We start from the raw sequence: 24,176 nt of genomic DNA, 5'->3' as shown, positions 1-24,176 counted from the left end.
CAGTAGAGCAAGAATCTTTTAGTTCCAAGGCATGGGCATTGGAAAACCAGAAGCCAAACAAAAAAAATAAAAAAGCACATTAACAACAAAGATAAACAAAACAAACCAGAACAGAAAAAAGACATTAAATCAGTTTCAAAATGAAACATTTTCTTCTGTGGAAATGCAGCCAGTTTCTTCTGAACAACTTTTTTTCTATTTTACCTGCATGTACAGTGCATAAGGTAAGGGGACAGGCCACATGGGGTAATCCTTCTGGTGTACATGTTTCACACACATCCACACAGCATCGTCCTAGCTAGTCCCACACACGGGCTGAACTGTACAACAAAACACAATTTACCAAAGTGAACACTTGACTGAACATTGTCCTCGCTAATAACACTTGCCTGGATTCTGATGTAAAAAAAAAAAAGTCTGATGTTGTCTTGGGAGGAGGGGCATACTTTGGGGGGGGGGGGGGGTTACAGGGCCAGCCCCCTATCCTCCTGTCGGCCCAAAAAATGCAGACAAATTGTTTCCCAAAAACTGAGCAGAAATATACAATGATGTCACATCTTGAGTATACATATATCATCAATATATATCATTAAATATCACTATCATTATGACTAGGTTAAATTGGTTAACTTTTTTATTCATTTATTCAGTTAATATTTGTTTTATTTTATTCACAAGGTTGGTCGTTGTTTCACTCCCAGTGTCTTTAGTTTTCTTATATTTTTTCTTTCTTTTTTTTTACATTCAAGTGGTTAGAATGGAGGATTCTGGTCAGTCATGGTGTTGTGAATGAGAGGATTCTGATTGGTACTCAAGCTCAGTCCTCCATACCATAATATCCATACAGACACATACTGTAGGTCAAAGGTCAGTTTCAAATACTGTCACATCCTGATGAGTTATCTGACAGACCGTCCCACATATACAAAGGGCTGTCAACTCTTACTAGGCCTGAACAGTAGAAACTGCTGCATATGGATGAGCTTCAAGTACACATTTCAGTATGGTTTCAATGCCTTCATCGGGTTTCAGCATTAGAGTCTCAAAAGGATAGGGTTAGACCCTGTGGGCAATTATGTGTGTGTGGTGGGGAAGCAAGGACCACATACGTTTCCAAACGCAACTAAAGTGGACCAAAACCATGTGTGGTTCTGTATGGTTGTGGTTCAAACTCTGTACACCTTAGAAACAGAATCCAGGATCTGACCAAGCTTCCTCCCCGATCCTCACGCTGCCGTTGTGCATTAGTTTGCATCATCACGCGAGACACAGCCCCTTTCAGTTACGAGTTAGCCCTCAACAAACCTCTAGCACACGCTACTCCTTTGACACACAGAGACCACATCAAACATTACTGTCTCCTCAACTGGGACCTTTTACATATTAAGCTGGGACAAATAAGGAAGTTCAGTTTGGGACCACTACAACTTCAGTATGTGGACTACGCTTCTCCACTGGTACAGAGGAGGTGGTAGGGAATGCACAACATCTTCAAAAATCTCCCCAAGCCAAAAGTTTTGATCAAGTACAATGTTTACAACTGAACCTTCCGCCGTGAATACAGCATCCAGTTCTTCTTCAAACATCACATATTCAGTTCCACTTAATTAATAGTGAGTGGGGTTACCTCCCTCTTATTAGTATTGTTATAAACCTCTAAAATAGCTCTGAGTGTTCTCCCAAATGCTCCATTAGTCAAGCAGCTTTAGGAGAAACCATCAAAGAGTGAGAGGGGGAGAAAGTGGGATAGAGTCAATAGAAGTGGGGTCCTAAGACTTTTCCTACCGACAATTTTGTTCAAACACCGTTTAAAAACCATACACCCCCGTCCCCAATCAAACATGCAATACCCTGCCTACCAACCCCTCCCCTGTGTCTTGACTAGCTGAAAAGCAAGGTGCTTTTGGACAACCGAGCCACACCCATAAAACAACAACAAAAACCCAAGCTACGTCTGGACATTTCACATCGTTTGAGTAGGACAGGGGCACTGGAAGCAGAAGCAGTCTCTCTGCAGCCTCTTCCGGTTGTCCAGGTGGGAGGGGTGTCTCTGTGCATCGGTCCACTCGAGGCCCGCCTCTTGCCGCCTCCTGAGTGGTGGTTGTGGAGGGTCGAGGGGCGTTCATTCTGGAGTTATAGGTATTGTTTGGGATGGGTGTGTGTGTGTGTGTGTGGTGTGTGAAGATAGTACGGCCAATGGATGTGTGTTAACCGTTTAGTAGGTAGACCACCAGCTCGTAGGTGCACATCATGATGGCCGTGTTGGGGATCTGCCGCACCAGGTGCGTGATGAGCCCGCGGTACAGGGCCCGGTAGCCCTCCTCCTTGGGCACCGTGGTCAGAGTCTGGAAGAAGGAACGGTACTTGGTGCCTTCCTCTCGTAGTCGGGTGCGGATCACTTCTGCATGAGAGGGAGAAGGGGGGAGGGAAAGCCTTACTCTCGCGTTGTTTCCCGCCACCACTATCACGCTCTCGGCAAAGAGTGGTAAAACGGCAAACTTGGTCATTCTTATGAAAATAGGTGAGGCTACTGGTAAGACTGCTGTTATGCAACTATCCCCCTCCCCCTCAATCCCCTTCCCAGAAGCCCTTGCTCTCACCGTGAGGGTAAGCGATGGTAGTGGCACAGGTCTTGGAGGTGGCGGCGGCAAGCATCATCCCCACGAAGTCTGACGCGTCCTTGGACGTCTCCTCGTCGTCCTCCATGTGGTGCGCGGCCTTGGCCTCTATGAGGCGCCGTTTGATGCTCTCGTAGATCACAAAGTGGATCACAGTCTCTGAGATGCCGGCGTAGGACGCTGACATTCCCCGGTAGAAGCCCCGCAGGCCATCTGACCGGTACACCCGCTGCACGCACTCGAAGGCGTTCATCCTCCGCTCACCTCGACTCCTGGAAGTAGGAGGCAGACTCGCTCAGGAAAAGGGTTCGACTGAGGCGACACCACAGCAGCAGTTCAATGTCACCTGACCTCTGCTCCCCAAGACACTTGTGGAGGTATGAAAAGGGCTGGACCCACGTAAAGAAAGTACGAGAAAGAAATCTCACCCACCCCTGGGCTAGGGATAGTATTTTTCCCTTCCACATATTTCACATCTGGCCAACATGAAGGCGACTAAGGCTGACCTGATCGTAGAGCCCCGTTTTTTTTCTGTCAGGAACAAACCCTGGAAAATGCCTAGTGTGGAATAGACCAGCATCACATCTGGGTCTGGGCGAGAGCCCGTCATGAGGGGCGTGTCTGCTTACCTGGCGTCCAGCTGCAGTCGCGTCTTAATGAGCCAGATGGGATTGGTGGCTGTTATGGCCGTGAACCCTGCGAAGAGAGGGACGGGAATAAGAACACTGGAGAACACCTCCGGAGGAACCTGAGGAACATCTAACCCAGGTACTACCATGGGTGTCTAAGGGTACCAAGCAGCCAGTAGCATAAACAGATAAGCCGACGACTACTCTACAGTCTGTCCTAAAACAATAGATATGAATGTTTCCTTCTTTAAGCTGCATTCGTGGTGGTGAATGAATGAAGGTAACATTACATCGGAGTAAATGCATGTGATGCAAAGTTGACTTAGGGACATCTATCCCCTCTACACATAGAAGACTGGCTTTAGTCTTGTATGGAGTTTGATATCCTACCACAGAGAGATATGTACAGTGAAAGACATGCTGTATGTTTCTAAAATGCTGGAAGTGTTCAAGTGGAAAAACAACAACAATTCTGTATTCCAAAGACCTAGAGGGGAGCAGAATAAAAAAGAGGGACAGAGGGATAAAAAATGAGAGGAAGAGAGAGAGTGAGGAGAGAGAGAGAGAGAGAGAGAGATAAAGAAGTAGTACAGATCTGTGATGAGTACTCACGGAGACCAAGTTACTCCTCACAGATGCAGCTAGAGACCCCTGCTGGTGTGGGGGTCTCATGCCCTTGCCAGAGGAGAAGCTACGGTTGAGTAAAAGCCTAAAACAGACACAGGCTTGTGTGTAGCACACTGACCAGCATGCAACCTTTTACCAGTGAAGAATCCAACCCCCATCTAACATTTCACCCTTCACGTTAAGGCAGGCCTACCCCTTTAACTGCATATCATTATCATAGAACAGGGAGAAATGCAGAAGAGGAAAAGCAACCTCAAGTCAGAAGAAGGAATTTATATATAAAGATTAAAAAAAAAGTCCTCTAGAAGTGATACTGGGATGTTCTCAGGTCTTGGTAACCATAGTATTCCAGATAGGGTTGCAAAATTCCGGGAATATAAACTTCGAATTAATGGGAATAAACAAGACATTTATGGGATTTAAAAGGGAATACATTCTCTTTTCCATTTTTTCTATTAAAGGAGTAGTGAAAATGCATGTTTAGCCCTGTTGTAAGGTTACTTATGATCATATGCAATGGTTCAGATCAAAACGTTGACAAAGCTAGCATTTTCGAGAAAGTTGATAATTACTCTACCACTGTTTTGGTCATACAATGGATGTAGATGGGCATCTTGAAAAATCATTCAAAAACATGTTAAACTCTCGATTTCAAAGACAAGAAACTCACCTAGGTGTTCGTTGGCGTTCTAACATATAATTCGCCATAAAGTAAGATTCTAGTTCATCTGGAAAGGCTTTTTTAAATATTTAGCATAGAACTATTTAGTCGCAGCACATGCGTGTAAACTTCCACAAACTAGGTAGCCTAGCAACATAAACAATAACAATAGCTACCGTAAGTAGTTCCGCTTCCTGAATCCCCTCTGCGGATTGATCTACACATCAACAACGGTTGCTTCAATACAAGTCAATTGATTTCATAAAATGATCAATAAAACCCTACAGGATTCATACTTTGCAGCGAATTTGATGCCAGAACACCAACGGACACCAATTACACCCTCGGTGAGCTTCTTGTCTTTGAAATCGAGAGTTTAACATGTTTTTGAATGATTTTTCAAGATGCCCATCCACATCCATTGTATGACCAAAATGGTGGTAGAGCAATTATCAACTTTCTCGAAAATGCTAGCTTTGTCAACGTTTTGATCTGAATCATTGTATATGATCATAAGTAACCTTAAAACAGGGCTAAACATGCATTTTCCCTTTACTACTCCTTTAATCCCCAAAAATTGTGGACCTCCAGAGGTTTTTTTGTTGATCCCCAGAGAGTGAGAGAGGGCTTGGAAAAATAAACATATGACAGCAAAGGCTACATGTCAAGTCAAAGGACATCCGTGGGGTCAAGACGTGTGTGTGTGTGTGTGTGTTTGTGTTGTTTACATGTGAGCAATATCTCCCACGACCCCACTTGATCCCCGGGGTCATCGTCCCCCTGGTCCTGGTCTATTCTTAGCCTGGGCAGACAGCACTTCTCTGCAGGCGTTGCAAATCTATCCGCTGAAGGCAAACAGACTGGGTTTCTCACTAGCCTGTCAACACCCCATCACTTCTAAATGGAGTTTCTTATTGACCTTCCACTCCGTCATATCTCACACAGGCCCGCCTGGAGCGAGGCTCATACTGGGGCAGAGGTTGTAGTGTGTGGGGTTGGACACTAGAGGGGGTATAGGGAGATTTGAGCACCTGCTGGAAGGTCTGAGTCATGGAGCATAAAAGGGGGGTAGGGTGTTAAGATGACGCTGTCTAGCCTGCACGCGCGCACGAACACACACACACACACACACACACACACACACACACACACACACACACACACACACACACACACACACACACTCCTTGGTGGTACAGTACAGTTTGTCTGACTAACCTACATTCTACAGGGGAAGTCTCTGTGACGTATTGGCTTCCACTAGGATCAGGATGACACTGTTCTGTAAAAGTCTACAAAGACACAAGGAGACTTTTGTAGACAGGGAATGACAAGCATGGGATAACAGAAAGCGTAGTGCACAAGCAGAGTAGGCCCAGCTGTTTGCTAAAAAGGTTAGATAATGTATAGGGATCACTCTGAGAAACAATCTATTGCTCATATTGCTCTGCTCAGAGTTGCCACTGTATGTTGGATTTAACATGTGGTTTCAGTTGAGTGCATGTATCGCTCAGGGAGATGTAATTGAGAACAGGATAAGCCTGTGTGTGCCCGGGGGGGCAAAAGTACACCGTATTTTCAAAACAACAGGAGTCAGAAACTAGCTTTGCCAGTACAGTACCGTGTTCCTTTAAACAACTTTGAACTATTTCAGTGGCAGCAAAAGGCTTAGCGGGTCTATTGATAGGGGGGTAAGGGAAGGTGATGGGTCATCTACATAACTAGTTTGGAAATTCCACAACAAGGAGAGCTCTGGTTGATCTGGACTTACCAGCACTGGCTGGGCATAGGACCAATCCACTGGCATTTCTGACCCACACACTAGAAGTGGTCACAAGTGGTAGTATGAAATACCAAATATCGCAATGTCACAGCACACACACACACACACACACACAGGTAAGCCAACATCAAAAAGCCTACAATAAAAAGCTTAGGGTGCTGCTAGTCAGATTGCATGCTGGGTATATGTGCTTACCCGCTAATCCGGCCGAGACCATGTGGACCTGCGTGGAGTCAGGCTCAAACACTCCATTCAGTTTCTCTTTGGCACTGGAGTACGCAGCAAAGTAGATGGCTCTGTAAGAAGAGAGAAAAGTCACATCTAGAGGACAAACTTGGAGCAGACATGATGTAAAAAACATGGTTGTTGCTTCAATGCAAAACTAAATAATCTCGCAACTGGTGTAAAAAGAAATCACCATCCTCTAATATTAAGGCCTAATGCCATACACTAGAAGATTTCAAACATATTTCAAAAAGACTAAATCCGACACCCTCTCACATCTCAAGACAATGTCAAGTTTTTAGTCAAAGACTGGGATCATGCAGGGTCATTTGCATGAGCCAAAAAACTTCCAATAATATTAAACATGTTTGTTTGTATTGGAACGTCAAGACGAGAAAAAGACTGACTTAAAGGAAAATGCTCGTTTTTGACAACCTGGACCTTATTTACGACATATTATAAGAAGTTTGACTCACCGAGATCACTTTTGTGTTGTTCGGAGGCCTGTAGAAGAAATTTAAAATCCAGCGCGAGCCAGTATATCCATGTAATGGCGGCGCACGGGGCACTGAGAATGCAGTTTCTCAAAATCCATTTTCGGCCGCTAAACGGTTGTTTTCATCAATCAGATTTGATGAATCGACAGTTGAGATTCCTCAACGCGAGCCATTGTTTCGGTTTTCAAATACGTGGTCTGTAGCCTCTGTAATATGATCTTTACACGCCTTTCCCCACTTGCTCCAGCACGCATGCGCACAGGCCAGCGCGCAGACTGGCTATTCTCCGGCTCACATTCTCTGCGCTACGATCGGATTGTTGCTGACGAATGACGACGACAATATTCTCGGCACCAACTACGATCGTAGCGCAGAGAATGTGAGCCGGAGAATAGCCAGTCTGCGCGCTGGCCTGTGCGCATGCGTGCTGGAGCAAGTGGGGGAGAGGCGTGTAAAGATCATATTACAGAGGCTACAGACCACGTATTTGAAAACCGAAACAATGGCTCGCGTTGAGGAATCTCAACTGTCGATTCATCAAATCTGATTGATGAAAACAACCGTTTAGCGGCCGAAAATGGATTTTGAGAAACTGCATTCTCAGTGCCCCGTGCGCCGCCATTACATGGATATACTGGCTCGCGCTGGATTTTAAATTTCTTCTACAGGCCTCCGAACTACACCAAAGTGATCTCGGTGAGTCAAACTTCTTATAATATGTCGTAAATAAGGTCCAGGTTGTCAAAAACGAGCATTTTCCTTTAAGGCAGCTCGGACTGCACCTTACACCAAACGATCGAGATGACAGGAGCGTGCTACAACGCTAGGAAAACTCATGATCTTATTCTGACATTGGACATTAGTTTGCGACAGTGAAATCGGGTGAGAAATCGGTTGGTGTAAGGCCGCCATAAGACTCAGCCTTTTATTCCAGTAGCAAATGAAGCTAATTAATTACACAATTCTCAGGGAAACACAGGATCTTTGTTGTCAGGGTGATGCTAGCTATTGCTAGCTTACCCTAACCCTATTGGAGTTAATTAGCCTGAGAATGAGCAGCAAGAACAACCAGACTAGTCTGTGTTCAAGTAGGCCTAATTAGACGACAAGGAGAAAGAGCCTTACACGCCATAAGGTCCCACAGTTTTATTGTTAGTTTATACTCATTGGCAATGCCTGCTTCTGAATAATTAAACAATCTGGTAACTTGGTTAGTTTGTGCCTCCACCACCTGTCAGATGGGTTTCATCCAACGTGACTGTTCACATCGAACTTCAACACTTCAAACTTGACACTAAGAGACCATGAGTCACATTGTGTGTGGGCGTGTGTGTGTGTGTGTGCCAAAAGATTATTCAGGTTCATGTATCGTCTATGGCTTCACCACCCTGGTGGCCCCCCTAAATGGCAATCTGCATCAGTGACTCTTCACGCCGCCTGTCAACAAAGCACTCCACATCTGCTTAGTGCTAGCATACGTTAGCCGTAGCATTAGCTGCTAACCACCTCCATTAGTTACCCCTTACCCACTATCATTATAATCAGGTAGGGATAGTTAGCAGCATTTGCTAACTTAGCTAACTCTTCCTCCAGCCTACAGCTCACGGTGAGCGAGCTAGCTAGCAATCTGGCTGGTGTACATACAGTGCTACTCAGGCAACTTGATTGGCCACTGATCCGCTTAGCTAGCACAATCATCCAGAGACCCTGGTCTCCTAGGCTTTACCCTCCTGTTTATGTAACAGCATTAAAACCTCTGGAGCTGGGGTACATTAGTGTCATGCGTCCGGCTGGACAGATGGTCTGGACTGGAGGTGAGATGATGACCGTGAATGATTAACAGCCTCAGCTGCGTGGTGTTTATCTAGTTGTGGCATCATCTCTAGATCATGGTGCACAGTTGTTTCCTTGCCCCTTTCTCAAAACTCATTGGAGCAAATGGTCCCACTTAGGGATGTGTGCAAAAAGTCATTTATACGACTACATATCCTAAAAAACATGCAAAATCAACCCTTATTGACTTAATCTTTAGTTCTTTACTAACAAAAGTGACAGGATTTCAGCTTGTGATGTTTTCGATCTGGGTATAAGTGATCATTGTCCCACGGCATGTGTTAGGTGTACAAAATTGGTGAAAACTAGGCCACACACTGTCTTAAGGAAATATTTTAAGTCCTTCAATGCCGAAGCCTTTTTAAATGACATTGCTCACTGCAGTAGCCTCTGTCTGTTGGAGTCTGGGGATGTGCAGGTTGCCCTTGACTCTTTTGTAAAAACCTTTAACTATTTTGTTGACAAACACGCCCCCTTTAAGCGGTCTACGATCAAAGACAGAGTTGTACCGTGGTTTTCTCACGAGCTTTCCACCCTGTTTAATGATAGGAACTCTGCCTGGTCTCGTGCTAGACGCACAGGGGATCCCCATCTTTTAGACAACTAAGAAATAAATGTACAACTGCAGTGAGGAAAGCTAAATCAAACTACTTCCTGGATTTAGTCTCTAATTCCTATTCAAACCTACCCCAAGTTCTGGGGTGTTGTGAACCTGACTAAAAGCAAATCCCTTAGTTCAGTGCCCTCACATATTAATGATGGTGACTGTATGATATCTGACTCAAAAGAAATCTGTCTTGCTTTTAACAAGCATTTCACTGAGGCTGGACATTTATTCGATAGGCTACATATTGGGCCGCTTCTCTTGGACGCTGTCTCAGAGTATATCCCCTCCCCAGATCAGACCTCTCACTTTTCCTTTCAGCCTTTTACACCAATATGAACCCCACAAATCCTGCAATCCATAGACCCTAAGGGCTCTATAGGTGAGGATAATTTAGATACTTTTTTTTATAAAACTGGCTGCCCCAGTCATTCGTGAGCCGCTGTCACACATTTTTAATCTCTCTATCACGTTGGGTATATTTCCTTTGGTTTGGAGGTCTGCCTGGGTGATTCCCCTGCACAAAGGGAGTTATAGGGATATATTGTATAACTATCGCCCTATCTCTAGGCTACCTTGTTTGGCTAAAGTCCTGGAAACGCTGGTAAATACCCAATTGAAATCTTTTCTCTCATACTACTCAGTTTTAAGATCTCACCAATCTGAGTTCAGATACAATCACAGAACCATCTCAGCTATCACTCTTGTCACTAATGATATCATCTCAGCACTAGACAAGAAAAAACACTGTGCTGCCCTGTTTGTAGACCTTTCAAAAGCGTTCGATACAGTCGATCATCATCTACTTTTAAATAGGCTATCTAGCATTGGTTTAGATAGAGGTGCTTGTGACTGGTTCCATGATTATCTCTCATCTAGGTGTCAATGTGTGAAATCGGGCAAAATTCAATCACATTTTTTATCCCTTGCTAAAGGTGTGCCCCAAGGTTCAGTGTTGGGTCCTGTCCTTTTTACCATCTATATTAATGACATTGTGTCTTCACTCACTGGTTGCCATGTTCATCTATATGCTGATGACACTATTGTCTACTGTATTGCGGACTCCGTTCGGGTGGCCATTGAGAATCTACAGCTTTCTTTACTTTAATGTGCTTCAAGAAGCTCTCACTAATCTTAAACTAGTGCTTAATTCCAACAAAACTAAATATATGCTGTTCTCTAAAGCTAGGTCCATTGATTATGATATGATCCATCTGTCAACGGCTAATGGCTTGCGTATTGAGAGAGTCACTGAATATAAATATCTTGGTCTATGGCTAGATGACAAACTCTCTTTCAAGTGTCATGTAGATAACCTGGCAGCGAAGCTGCGGCAGAGGGTAGGAGTTTTGTACAGAAATCGTTCAAGCTATCCTATGCTCTGTAGGAAGAGAGTTGTTCAGGCAGTGTTTTTATCGGTATTGGACTATGGTGACCCCGTGGACCCACCACCCGCGGGAGAAATTGTCGGGGTCGGGTGCGCTGCCAACTAGGTGGCGGTGAAGGCGGGGGACACCGACGGACCGGACCCGGGCGGCAAAGGCTGGCTCTGGGGACATGGAACGTGACCTCGCTGGGGGGGAAGGAGCCGGAGCTTGTGAGGGAGGTGGAGCGACACCAATTACACCTGGTGGGGCTAACCTCCACGCACAGCACCGGCGCCGGAACCAAACTCCTGGATAGGGGTTGGACCCTGTTCTTCTCCGGAGTTGCTCACGGTATGAGGCGCAAGGCAGGTGTGGCTATACTAGCTAGCCCCCAGCTGAGCGCCTCTGTGCTGGAGTTCACCCCAGTGGACGAGAGGGTCGCCTCCCTGCGCCTTAGGACTGTGGGGGGGGGGACTCTGACTGTGGTTTGTGCTTATGCACCGAACAGCAGTTCAGAGTACTCAGCCTTCCTGCAGACCCTGAGTGGAGTCCTTTTGGGGGCTCCTGCAGGGGACTCCAGTGTCCTACTGGGGGACTTCAATGCGCACGTAGGCAATGATGGAGAAACTTGGAGGGGCGTGATTGGGAGGCATGGCCACCACGATCTGAACCCGAGTGGTGTTCTGTTGTTGGACTTCTGTGCTAGTCACGGTTTGTCCATAACAAACACCATGTTCGAACACAAGGATGCCCACAAGTACACCTGGCATCAGAACACCTTAGGCCGAAGGTCGATGATCGATTTCGTTATCGTATCATCTGATCTGAGGCCATGCGTTTTGGACACTCGGGTAAAGAGAGGGGCAGAGCTGTCCACTGATCACCATCTGGTGGTGAGCTGGTTTCGATGGCGGGGGAAACTTCTGGACAGACCTGGAAAACCCAAGCGTGTAGTGAGGGTGAACTGGGAACGTCTGGAGGAAGAGCCTGTCCGGAGAGATTTCAATTGCCACCTCCGGCGGAGCTTCTCAGGCATCCCTGTGGAGGTTGGGGACATCGAGCATGAGTGGTCGGTGTTCAAAGCCTCCATTGCTGAAGCTGCGGCTGGGAGCTGTGGCCTGAGGGCCATAGGTACCTCAAGGGGCGGTAACCCTCGGACACCGTGGTGGACAGCGGTGGTGAGGGAAGCCGTCCGACTGAAGAAGGAGGCCTTCCGGGTTATGTTAGCCCGGGAGACCCCAGAAACAGTTGCAGGGTATCGACTGGCCCGGAGGGCTGCGGCTTTGGCCGTGACCAAGGCAAAGCAGCGGGTGTGGGAGGAGTTCGGAGAAACCATGGAGAAGGACTTTCGGTCGGCACCAAAGTGTTTCTGGAAGACCATCAGACACCTCAGGAAGGGAAAGCGGGGGACCATCCAAGCTGTATACAGCAAGGAGGGGACACTGCTGACCTCAACTGAGGAGGTTGTTGAGCGTTGGAAGGAGCACTTTGAGGAACTCCTGAACCCGACTAATCCACCCTCTACGATCGAGGCAGAGCTGGAAGATGATGGGGGGTCGTCAATGTCCTTGGAGGAGGTCACTGAGGTAGTCAAACAACTCCACAGTGGCAGAGCCCCAGGGACTGATGAGATCCGTCCAGAAATGCTGAAGGCGCTGGGTGTAGAGGGGCTGTCTTGGTTGACACGCCTCTGTAACACTGCGTGGAAGTCTGGGTCAGTGCCGAAGGAGTGGCAGACTGGGGTGGTGGTCCCAATATTCAAAAAAGGGGACCAGAGGGTGTGTGCGAATTATAGAGGCATCACATTACTCAGCCTCCCAGGGAAAGTTTACTCCAAGGTGCTGGAAAGGAGGGTCCGGCCGATAGTCGAACCTCAGATCGAAGAGGAACAATGCGGATTTCGTCCTGGCCGTGGAACTACCGACCAGCTCTTCACTCTCGCAAGGATCTTGGAGGGGGCTTGGGAGTTTGCCCAACCTGTCTACATGTGTTTTGTGGACTTGGAGAAGGCTTACGACCGGGTCCCCCGAGAGGTCTTGTGGAGAGTTATGCGGGAGTATGGGGTGAGGGGGTCCCTACTTAGGGCCATCCAATCCCTGTACACCCAGAGCGAGAGCTGTGTCCGGGTCCTCGGCAGTAAGTCGTCTGCCTTTCCGGTGGGTGTTGGCCTCCGCCAGGGCTGCGCTTTGTCACCAATCCTGTTTGTGATTTTCATGGACAGGATATCGAGGCGTAGCCGGGGGGAGGTGGGTTTGCAGTTCGGTGAGCTGGGGATCACGTCACTGCTTTTTGCAGATGATGTGGTCCTGATGGCATCAGCTGCCTGCGACCTCCAGCACTCTCTGGATAGGTTCGCAACTGAGTGTGAAGCGGCTGGGATGAGAATAAGCACTTCTAAATCTGAGGCCATGGTTCTCAGCAGGAAACCGGTGGCCTGTCCGCTCCGAGTAGGAAATGAGTCCTTACCCCAAGTGAAGGAGTTCAAGTATCTGGGGGTCTTGTTCACGAGTGAGGGAACCATGGAGAGGGAGTTTGGCCGGAGAATCGGAGCAGCTGGTGCGGTTCTGCAGTCGCTATACCGCACTGTTGTGACGAAAAGAGAGCTGAGCCAAAAGGCAAAGCTCTCGATCTACCGGTCTATCTTCGTCCCCACCCTCACCTATGGTCATGAAGGATGGGTCATGACCGAAAGAACGAGATCACGGATACAAGCGGCCGAAATGAGTTTTCTCCGGAGGGTGGCTGGGGTCTCCCTGAGAGATCGGGTGAGAAGTTCAGTCATCCGGGAGAGACTCGGAGTAGAGCCGCTGCTCCTTTGCGTCGAAAGGAGCCAGCTGAGGTGGTTCGGGCATCTAGTGAGGATGCCTCCTGGGCGCCTCCCTAGGGAGGTGTTCCAGGCGTGTCCGGCTGGGAGGAGGCCGCGGGGTAGACCCAGGACCAGGTGGCGGGACTACATCTCCGCACTGGCCTGTGAGCGGCTAAAGATTCCCCAGGCAGAGCTGGTTGATGCTGCTAGGGAAAGGGATGTCTGGGGCTCCCTGCTGGAGCTGCTGCCTCCGCGACCCGACCCTGGATAAGCGGATGAAGAAGATGATGGACTATGGTGATTAGGGCTGCACAATTAATCATGAATTAATCGAAATCGCGATTATGACCTCCGCGATTAACTAATCGCAAAAGGCCGCAATTATTGTGATTAATCATTTTGCTTTGAATTGAGTGTGCTAGGAATACACGGACGAATCACAGGCGCTTATGCTGTCTGACCAATCACATGCGTACCCGCTGAATGCGCTGTGCGCAGCAATTTTACTGGGAAGACAGATAGTAGTAGGTCAAGACAAGTGTCACGAGTACCTGCAGCCGTGAGTAGTGAAAAAAATGAGCGAAAACGAGGTCAGCGAGTTAATAACAAGAAAGGATCAACGTCTGTGATTTGGGAGCAATTTGGTTATTATATATTAATATTATATATTAAACATTAATCGCAATTACCATTTTGAAGCAAATAATCGCAATTATTATGTTTTGTCATAATCGTGCAGCCCTAATGGTGATACAATCTATAGGCATGCCTCTGCTGCAATCCTGAGGTCCCTAGATTCGGTCTACCACTCCACCCTTAGATTTGTTACTAAGCATGTAACGGTATCAAAAACTCACGGTACGGTAACATCATGGTATCAAGGTCCACGGTACGGTATATCACGGTATTAAACACAGTTTTAAAACACAAAATTTAAAGAGGAAGAAGATTTGTACTTTGGAAACAACACCATAGCATTTATTAAACACATTTCTGATGTGTACAGTTTTTTTTCTTTTAATTTAAAGTGCTTCTGCTTTCCTTACAATCACGGATCAACGATGATCCGTTGCACCATTATTCAGTAGTGATAGAGGAGGTCTGTGGGTATAGATGGTGTGTTGAGCAGTGATAGAGGAGGTCTGTGGGTATAGATGGTGTGTTGAGCAGTGATAGAGGAGGTCTGTGGGTATAGATGGTGTGTTGAGCAGTGATAGAGGAGGGTGGGTATAGATCAGGGGTGTCCAAACTACGGCCCGCGGGCCAACTGCGGCCCGCTGTCCATTTTTAATTGGCCCGCAGCAAATTAAAAAAATATAATGGACTATGGCCCAAACATGAAACGTGTGCTTGACTGTACTGCACTTCTTAGTTCTAACACTAGGCGGAGCAAGCTTGAACAAGGCAGCGTCTCCACAAAACAAGATTAATCCCCCCAAAAAGTACCAGCGGTGACCAAAAATGGCAGAATCAAAGAAACGCAAGGTAGCGAGCGAGTGCAAAAAATTTCAGACACGGTGGGAAAATGAATACTTTTTCAAAGAAGTGAAAGGGAAGTGTGTCTGCTTGATTTGCAACGAAACTGTTGCAGTGATGAAATAGTATAATGTCCGACGACACTATGAAACCAAACATCAAACCTACGCGTCCTACACTGGCGCCGAACGAGAACAGAAAGTTAAGCAAATGGCAACTAGCCTGCTATCTCAACAACAGTATTTTGTCCGTGCTAACAAAGCACAAGAAAATGACACAATAGCTAGCTACGAGGTAGCTCAACTCATTGCCCAGCACGGGAAACCTTTCTCAGATGGCGACTTCGTTAAACAGTGCCTCACTAAAGTTGCAGGAATAATTTGCCCGGAAAAACTGCAGGAATTCAGCAGCGTGAGCATGTCCAGAAACACAGTTGTGCGCCGAATCGAAGACTTGTCAGCTAACGTAAAACACCAACTGTCAGATAAAGCTTGTGCTTTTGATTTTTACTCGATTGCATGTGATGAGAGCACAGATGCCACAGACACCGCACAGCTGTTAATTTTTTTGCGGGGAGTTTATGATAACTTTGGCATCACGGAGGAGCTGCTTGATCTTAGGAGTCTAAAGGGCACAACAACGGATAAGGATATTGAAGCTGTGTCAGATGCAGTTGACAAGAGTGACAACGGATGGAGCTCCAGCTATGACCGGAGAGCGCAAAGGAATGACCGCTATGCTGTGCGCCAAGGTGCAGGAGAGTGGAGGTGAGGTTGTGAAAATGCACTGTATCATCCACCAAGAAGCCCTCTGTGCCAAGACAGTCCAACTTGGTGATGTGATGAACACTGTTGTGAAAACGGTAAACGTAATTCGAGCCCGAGGGCTTTACCACAGAGAATTTCAAGCTTTCCTATCTGACGTCGATGCTGAATACGGGGACCTATTGTACCATTGTGAAGTGCGCTGGCTAAGTCGCGGCTCCGTGCTGCAGCGGTTTTATGCCCTGAAGTCCGAAATCGACCAGTTTTTGAAAGAAAAGAAGTTAAAGAACCGACCTCTTCATGAGCTGAGTGACCCTCTATGGTTGGCCGACCTAGCATTTTTTGTTGATTTTACTGGTCATCTTAACTCACTGAACAAGAGCCTACAAGGCAAAGACCAGCTTGTGCCACAACTTTATGCGCAGATGAAAGCATTCTGTGTGAAACTCCGTCTCTTTGAGACACAGCTATGTAACTTCAATGTTGCGCACTTCCCCACGCTGTCCGAAATCAGACGTGCTTTTCCAGAGGCCAATATTTCTGCTAAAAAAGGGAAATGTGTCTGTGATCACATCTCTCATAACAGAATTTAGTCGGCGCTTCCAAGATTTCTCCATCATTGAGAAAGAGATCAAGCTGTTCTCGACTCCCTTCCTGGTGGATGCAGAAGAAGTGGAAGAGAGTCTGCAGTTAGAACTTATCGAAATGCAGTGTGATGATTCTCTGAAAAATCAACATCAGCTTCTCTCCCTACCTGACTTCTACCGGAGCTTGGAAAAGGACAAGTTTCCTCTGATGAGACACCATGCAAAAAGAATGATGAGTCTGTTTGGCTCCACATACATATGTGAGCAAACATTTTCACTATTAACTCTGAACAAAAGCAAACTGAGAACCAAAATGACCGACAGCCATCTCTGTGATGTCCTGCGCATCTCAACCACTAAATTTCCTCCTGACCTGCCAGCCATCCTTCAGTCCAAAGCACAGCATCACTGCTCCCACTGAGTGCAACATTGTTCCCATTATAGGCGAGTTAAAAACACAGCATTACACAGTATTCATGTGTAAATAAGTCAAATTAATTGATAAATTCAGTCAATTTAAGTTGATAACATTTTCCAACAAACATCAATCTGTTAACAAGCCCAATAACATATTTGCATAACAAGCTTGAAATATACCTACATTTGATTGATTTTGCCAATTTTAATATATCACCTTTTTTTAGCCTGCTATCTGGTTACTGGTGGGATTTTCATTACAGTACTGTATCCTACTGTGAAAAAAAACAGAACTGTATGTAGACCTACATGTTGCCTGTAGGCTGTAGCCTACTGTCACGTTTCATTTCTTTGTTACTCTTATGTCGAGCACAAAACGCAAATGAGTCTGCTGCGCGAGAGCTGCATTCCTTGGTAGCCAGAAAGCGCGTCAGCAACCTGAAGCAGCATCGAGTCATTTTTCGTTCCTAGTTAATGGACTTCAGGAACACAGACGTGTTGTGGGCATGTAGCCTACTAGACCTACTGTATTTGTTAAATAATAGCCTACAGCCCACGTTAGGCTACATCGGTTGTTTTAGAGACTTTCTTTTAGGCTACAATAGCCTAAGACACGACAACTTGTCTGTCATTTCATTTATTTATTTATTGATTATCATTTGCTCTAATTGTTCTAATGTTGGGTTGTTTTTAGGCTATACCATTTTGTTCTGCGAATACAGTAGCATATCGATGCAGCGCCTCATTTGAGAATAAAGTACTGTATTTGATCAAAGCACGCACTCAAGTGGAAATTCGGCTATTTTATTATAGGCTACTGTAGGTCTATTATAGGCTAGGCTATATGAGTTTAGTTGGCTATTTGATTGCAATTTTGATGCTTTTTCACAAGTAATTAGGGTATTTATTGGTCTATTAGGAGTCTATATGAAACAAGTATACCACTTATTGAATTTGGTGCATTTTAACATAAGTTTCAGTCATCCGGACATTTCAGAGATACGAACGACCTTCGGTCCCGTTGGGTTCGGATAAGTGGGGTCCTACTGTATATATATATATATATATATATATATATATAATGCCTTTATTGAGTGGCCCAGCCCTTTGTACTTTTTTCCGTATGTGGCCCTCTGTGAAAAAAGTTTGGACACCCCTGGTATAGATGGTGTGTTGAGCAGTGAGAAGAAGAGGGAAAGAGGCTGAGCAGAGAGCCCAGGTCTGATCTCTGATGCTGCGCTTCTATGGCAGGAGACTGGATGAAAGAAGTGACAGGTCTAAAAATAATAATGAAAAAAAACGACAGAAGAGGAAGAGAAAGAAGAGATGAGGAGGGAGAGAATGGAAATAAACGTTGGGAGGACAAGAGGTGGGGGGTGCAGATCTAGGCTAGATGGTTCTGACATCTAGTTACAGAAAATCTCTACGGTTCGCACGTGGTCCGCGGATAGGTTTATAAAAAATAATAAAACAAAAAAGGATGTAGGCGACGTGGTCACGTAGGGCGCATGTTCAATCCACACTAGTCAGGCGGTGGTGAATGAGCCATAGCTGCATTCACTCCCATGTATTTCCAAACTGCCATTGTTTTCGCGTTTGGAAATACATGGAGGTGAATGAGCCATAGCTGCATTCACTCCCATGTATTTCCAAACGCGAAAACAACGCAATGTGAAGTGCAATTGGGATTCCACATGCACCCTCCATGTGAACACACAAGGGCTTTTTGCATAATAAACTAATCGTTGCACTGAGTAAAACGCACCACGAGCATCTGTCATGCCTATCATTTCACTGCGGCATCGAGATTTTAGTTACTTAGTTAAATTTTGCAATTAATCTGCGGCCCATGCCAAACCGTGGGGGGCGATCCATATGGATCATCGATGAACAGGATCACGGATCAACTGGGCTATATTCCCTTACACCACTATTAGATAGATCAACTTTATTGCAGACACAGGTCCATATAAAAATAAAACAATACAATACGAGTTAGAGTAAGACTAGTCGTATAGTCGGTTACAAAACCACCATCTAGTCGTCAGTGAAAATAGTCGCTGCGCACATCCCTAGTCCCATGGTAGGAACCTCTCCTCCGATGGAAGTGGAAAGATAATGCATTTCCAACCATTGGGTTTTCAAGATCCTGGAATTTTTAAGAGGTGCAGCTGCTTCTATACATGACGTGTGGGTCTGTCTATCCGTGTGTCAGTTTGTAGCATAAGATATAGACCAATACCATTGGTCTATTGTTCCGCTTAGTTCAACACCTGGATGTAATATTTACCTCAACACGGAACTTTATCTGGTCAGAAATAGGCTAATGGTTTGCTCATATCATGATTTGCCTATTTCAGTCAATAATTACCTGGTTCTATCATTACCCCACAATACTTTACTATGGACAACGAGAGAGGTTAAGTACTTCAACGCCTTTCATCACCTAAAGGCGGGGGGAACGTGTGTGTGTGTGTGTGTGTGTATGTGTGTGTGCGTGCATGCATGCGCATATAGGCCTAAGGTCACAAGTAGAGTACTGACGTTGTCCTTTGGTGTCCTTGACAGATAATAGAACAGTAGCTCATGTCAGCTTACATACTGCTGCAAGTGTACACTTCAACTGCAGACTGCCAGACTTAAGTGGGTGTGCAGACTGCCAGACTTAAGTGGGTGTGTGAGTATTAACTTAGAGTGAGTGCAAAACTTTGTAGGGCTATATGCTGGCTGACTCATGATTGACCGTTCACACGCTTACAACTTGATCTGTTTGAGAGTGACGATATAATCTTATTCAGTAATCATGAAGTGCGGAGGTGCTCACCTGGAGGGGGCCACGCCTATCAAGTTAGGCCCCAAACCCCTGAATAGAGAACGGGGTCCTTCCTTCTCCAGAATCAACCTGAAAGACAACAAGAACAACACTGACTCTCCAACCAAGAACATCAACTGTCCAACAATAAGTGACTGCTGGAAGACAAAGCTACGCAACAGACTACATTCCTCTTCAGAGTTGTGGTTAAAATGGAGACTGCATCTAGAATACTATCTAGAAGTCTTTCAGTGGCATTAATGGCTATGCACTACAATTCTTAATCATCCATGTGTTCAATTACTACATTTTCTCAGTTTATTGCTAAAATATCATTTAGTTAAGTTCACACCAAACAAGCTAATTCAATCAAGGGATTAAGTGGATGGCGTAGTGCCACCATTGACAGTGCATCCCAGTACAGCCTTGCTTTAACAACGTCAGGAGAGACTGCACCATTCCCTTCTAATCCAGAAGGGTGGTGTGTATTCTTTTTACGAAATGACTGTACATAAAACCTCAGCTATATCCTGAGGGAAAGTCCAACAAAAGTGAACAAACGGCGAAAAACAGTCTCCAAAAGACGATGAGTTGGATACAATGTTGTTTGGAGGTTTCCTGGCTAGGCTAAAGTTTGCAGATGTTCCTCTGGGTGAGCTGGTGGAGTTGGGTTGCAGAGCGTGCCAGTCCTGGAGGGTCTGCCAGGGCGACATGTGCCAGAAAAAAAATGACGCTGGCAACAGAGAGAGAAGGAGAGGGAGGGAGACACCCTGCAGCTAGACCTCACTGGGAAGGGAGGAGAGGTGTATGTACCCAGAATATACAAGCTCCTTTGGACTCTCTGCCTGAACATCTCCCATGTTCACGATCATATGAAGTAGTTCTACATAAAAAGCGTTGGGGCCCCTGACAGTTTCTTGTGAAAAAAGCCAACATTGGCCACCAATCACGAACATTCCAGGGACAGCAGTGATTGTTTACATCAGAGTATGATTTAGGCCTACATTGGACTGAAGTACAGCTCTACGTTTTTTTGTATTCAAGCTGTGTCATCAATAGACGGTGGACAGCGTGCCTAGATCTAAATCTTTGAAACTGAAGGGCCTTGTAAGAAAGTGAATTGAAACTGTCTGTCAGGCAACTCTCATGAGAAAAGAAACGTAAGAGTAAACAGAGCTACCTGCTGAGTAAATGTACTAAACTGTGAAAAAAAAACATCTGAACATTATCTCAGTAGCGGATACACTGTGAAGTGAGTACACACTTGAGGAAGTGCAGGGGTCCCGGGGGTGTCATGCGGGCCACACTCGGCCCGTTGACGGTGCTGAGCTGCACCTCAGACACATAAAGCGTGATGGAGGACGACTGTAGACGGGTCTTCACCACCTCCAGGGGACAGGTCAGGATGGCTCCCACCGTTCCCCCACACCTGGCGGAGAAAGCGAGAGAGATGGAGGGGAGAAAGAGGGTAAGAGAGGAAAAAACAGCACACACACACAAACAACTAGGTTAGACTGAGGTGAGGTACAGTGGTAGATTTTTGTGTGCTTTCCTTCTGAGGTGTCAGCACAAAATGGCTCCTGTTTGCACAGGCAGTGCGCTGCCACACAAACAGAACATGTGGGTGAGAATGGTGCCTGTGTGTTCCATCAGGGAAGTATGCCATGCGGAATTCAGAGGATGTCAGGCTCGTAGAACAGTAGCAGCTCATGAGGCGCTGATATAGGCTGGCACACTTCACTTAGGCTTAGCTTAGGCTGACATGCACTTTGCCTGAACTGAACTGTGGTGATATTTATGATGGCGGCTATATATGATTTTGGATTACTGTTGTTTTTGTTGCTTTTATATGTCTGTGTTTTAATGTGTGCTGTACAATACATTGCCTCTTTGAGGACATTAATGTGTTCTTGCAGTGCATGTGTGTGTGCGTGTGTGCACTGTGTTGACCCCTTGATGTGTGTCTCTTCTTACGTTTTTAAGGTAGTTAAGAGTTAAATGTGTCTTGAAGCATACGAAGGTAACTAGGTAGTTGCCTTAGAGACTGACTACAGTATGCCAATTTGAGTCCAATCAGAGGCCCAGCCAATAATCTGCCACAGAAGAAGAGATAAGGTACCAAAGATAAGATAATAAGACAATGACAGTAATAGTGCTGGTATCTCTAATGTCAAGCCGCTCTAAGATCAGCCTAGCCCATAGTTACAGAATGGAGATGGAGAACTTGGGTGAGCCCTGTGTCAATCAAAAGAGAGGGCATCACCAGTTATCTTTGATAAGAGAGTTGATGATTGATCAATACCTCTATTTAGGTTGAGGCTGAGAGAGAGAGAGAGAGAGAGAGAGAGAGAGAGAGAGTTAGAGATACCCACTGCAAGCAGAGGCAGGCAGAGGTACATTGAACTGGTAAACGTGTGTCTGTGTGCTGAAACACCAGCATACCAACACATGCCTTCATGTAGGTTAGGAAAAGGCAAACAATGGAAGGCGCTCAGCCTTTCTTCTCAACAAGGACCAGTAACCTAGTAACAGGCTACCATCATATCTAGCTAATACTGTCACTGCTTTGCACACCCACATGAGTTTATATAGGCCTACTGTGTTTTTACTCAAAACAATACCTACCGTCATTGGAATTGTATGTACCTGTGAAGCTCTATCCTGCATTGTGTACAGATCACAGCACTAAACCATGTGTCCACTGTCCATAACTACAAGCACAGCTCAAAAACCCACTGATAATGTAGCCTACTTAAATAGGAAGACAGGTTCCCAGTACACTGCTTACACCAGCAGCAACTATTAAGTCATTTTTGATCTGTGGCAAATGAGACCAGTTATTGCTAATTCTGCACAAACAAATAAAGGAGATGCAAGGTATGATTTGCATTCACATAGAGGAGCAGACAACACCACCACATCACACTTCCCTAGTGCATACAGGGATACACTAATCTATCTTGTCACTTAACGACCTCAGAGTAAGTACCACGAAGGCTTACCTGCCATGGAGATGGGGGTAGTTATAACAGGTGTATAAATGGCTCAGTACCAAAAAGGTGTGTTCGTTTTTGTTTATTTGTATTTCATCAACATGGTTTAACTTCAGAAATAGGTCTGCTACAGTCTTTTGTACTTTAACAGTTTGATTTATTTAGAAGTTTATTTCAGGGACAACATACAAATACATTATTCTCCTTAGAGAGAAGATGCATTGTACTAGATTATAAGTGTGGGAAGGGAATGGCTAGGTCTTTCCATTCCCAACCAAGAAAACCACATAACTAGCTTGTGACTTGACGCCGGATTTGCTTCCGCAAGTTTTAGGCTGGATAACGGACACAGTTTGGTTTGTGTGACCGCCAACGTCTGACTGGGGGAATGAGTTTCAATCCCCGTGTTCGTTATTGATCAGATAAGACGACGGACCACCCGAGCCAGAAACGAGAGTTATTCAGTAACGGCAACTTGATATTTGATTAGCATAGCTGGATATTTGAATTGGGGTCTTCGCAAGCTAGCTAGCCACAGTGTTAAGGGTGTCTGACATTAGCTAGCTAACTATGTAACGTTATACAGGCGTTCAATTGGCTCGAGACACTAACGTTAACATTATACTTGCTAGCCAGCTAACAGTACTACCACGGTGCACCGACGATAGGTTTTCATTCGACCAAACCACGTAAAAAGCTAGCAACTGGAGGCGTCGTCACTTTTGACATTGAGCACCACACATGCATGAGCACGATATCTAGCTCTAGCTATCTTGCAGAATTTACTGCTCGCTTGCTAGCTAGCTAGCCTTTGTCAACTATCACTAGCTACAGTAGCTTGTTTGCTAGCTAACTCTGCAGTGACTTGTGTTATGTAGCTAGCAAGCTAGCTTACATCGGCAATCAAATACTGTGGGGATGCGTTGCTAGCTGATTCATAGTAACACCGCTTGTCATCTTCCTCGCTAGCTAGTTGCAAGCAAGCATATGCGAACTGGGAATGGTTTCCCGTGAATTGTGCAGTAAGTTCTACTCACCCTCCAGCAAACAGATGAACCAGGGTGTCTCTCTGGCTCATTCTGTCTCATATTCTCAGGACCGTACACAAGACACCAGGGTTGGGGAAGGGGGCTGCTGGTGAGAAGGAATGGATAGCTAGCTCGCTTATCAGTACTCCAACGTGCCCCGTGTTGTTGAGGTCAGTTGCTAGCAAAGACGAGTATATGTAAGGCTAGCTAGCTCCCGTTAGCTAGCCAGCTAGCACGCTAGGCTGAACGTTGCGCTCCACCGCTGGAAACCTTGCGGCTACACTTTGAAGTTTCCTATCTCTTACAGAATACAATATTCAGGCGTTGTGTATATATTTGAGGGCGAATATATCCAAATCACGCAGAAACCCACCCACACTCCTTCGGCCTAACTCGCATTCGCTCGCCTCGCTTCACTGAACCCCAGCACGACAGGTCAGAGTGTTTAT

At 45.8% G+C, this 24,176-nt stretch overlaps 1 protein-coding gene across 1 annotated transcript; it reads right to left on the bottom strand.

Annotated features, from left to right (window-relative positions):
* Positions 1-24,132, bottom strand: LOC311312832 (solute carrier family 25 member 36-A). Its single transcript, XM_084442838.1, has 7 exons — positions 23,737-24,132; positions 20,971-21,135; positions 19,719-19,796; positions 6,514-6,614; positions 3,248-3,314; positions 2,601-2,890; positions 1-2,401 (listed from the first exon to the last, which is right to left on the bottom strand). The coding sequence occupies exons 1-7, from the start codon at positions 23,775-23,777 to the stop codon at positions 2,208-2,210; spliced, it is 936 nt and encodes a 311-aa protein (XP_084298964.1). The 5' UTR covers positions 23,778-24,132; the 3' UTR covers positions 1-2,207.
* Between the last annotated feature and the right edge of the window lie 44 nt (positions 24,133-24,176).

The sequence above is a fragment of the Borostomias antarcticus genome, assembly GCF_949987555.1.
Source record: "Borostomias antarcticus genome assembly, chromosome: 1".
Classification (NCBI taxonomy): domain Eukaryota; kingdom Metazoa; phylum Chordata; class Actinopteri; order Stomiiformes; family Stomiidae; genus Borostomias; species Borostomias antarcticus.
Note: the sequence above shows the minus strand (reverse complement) of the source record. Positions and strands in the feature narration are given on the sequence as shown.

Bases quoted from the DNA above. Each gene is read 5' to 3' on its own strand.
- LOC311312832 (XM_084442838.1), bottom strand. From the start codon at position 23,777: ATGAGCCAGAGAGACACCCTGGTTCATCTGTTTGCTGGAGG. The intron at 6,615-19,718 runs GTGAGCACCTCC...CTCTTCTTACAG, and splicing joins ATAGGCGTGGCCCCCTCCAG to AGCCATCTACTTTGCTGCGT. The intron at 3,315-6,513 runs GTAAGCACATAT...CTCTCTTCGCAG, and splicing joins GGTCTCGGCCGGATTAGCGG to GGTTCACGGCCATAACAGCC.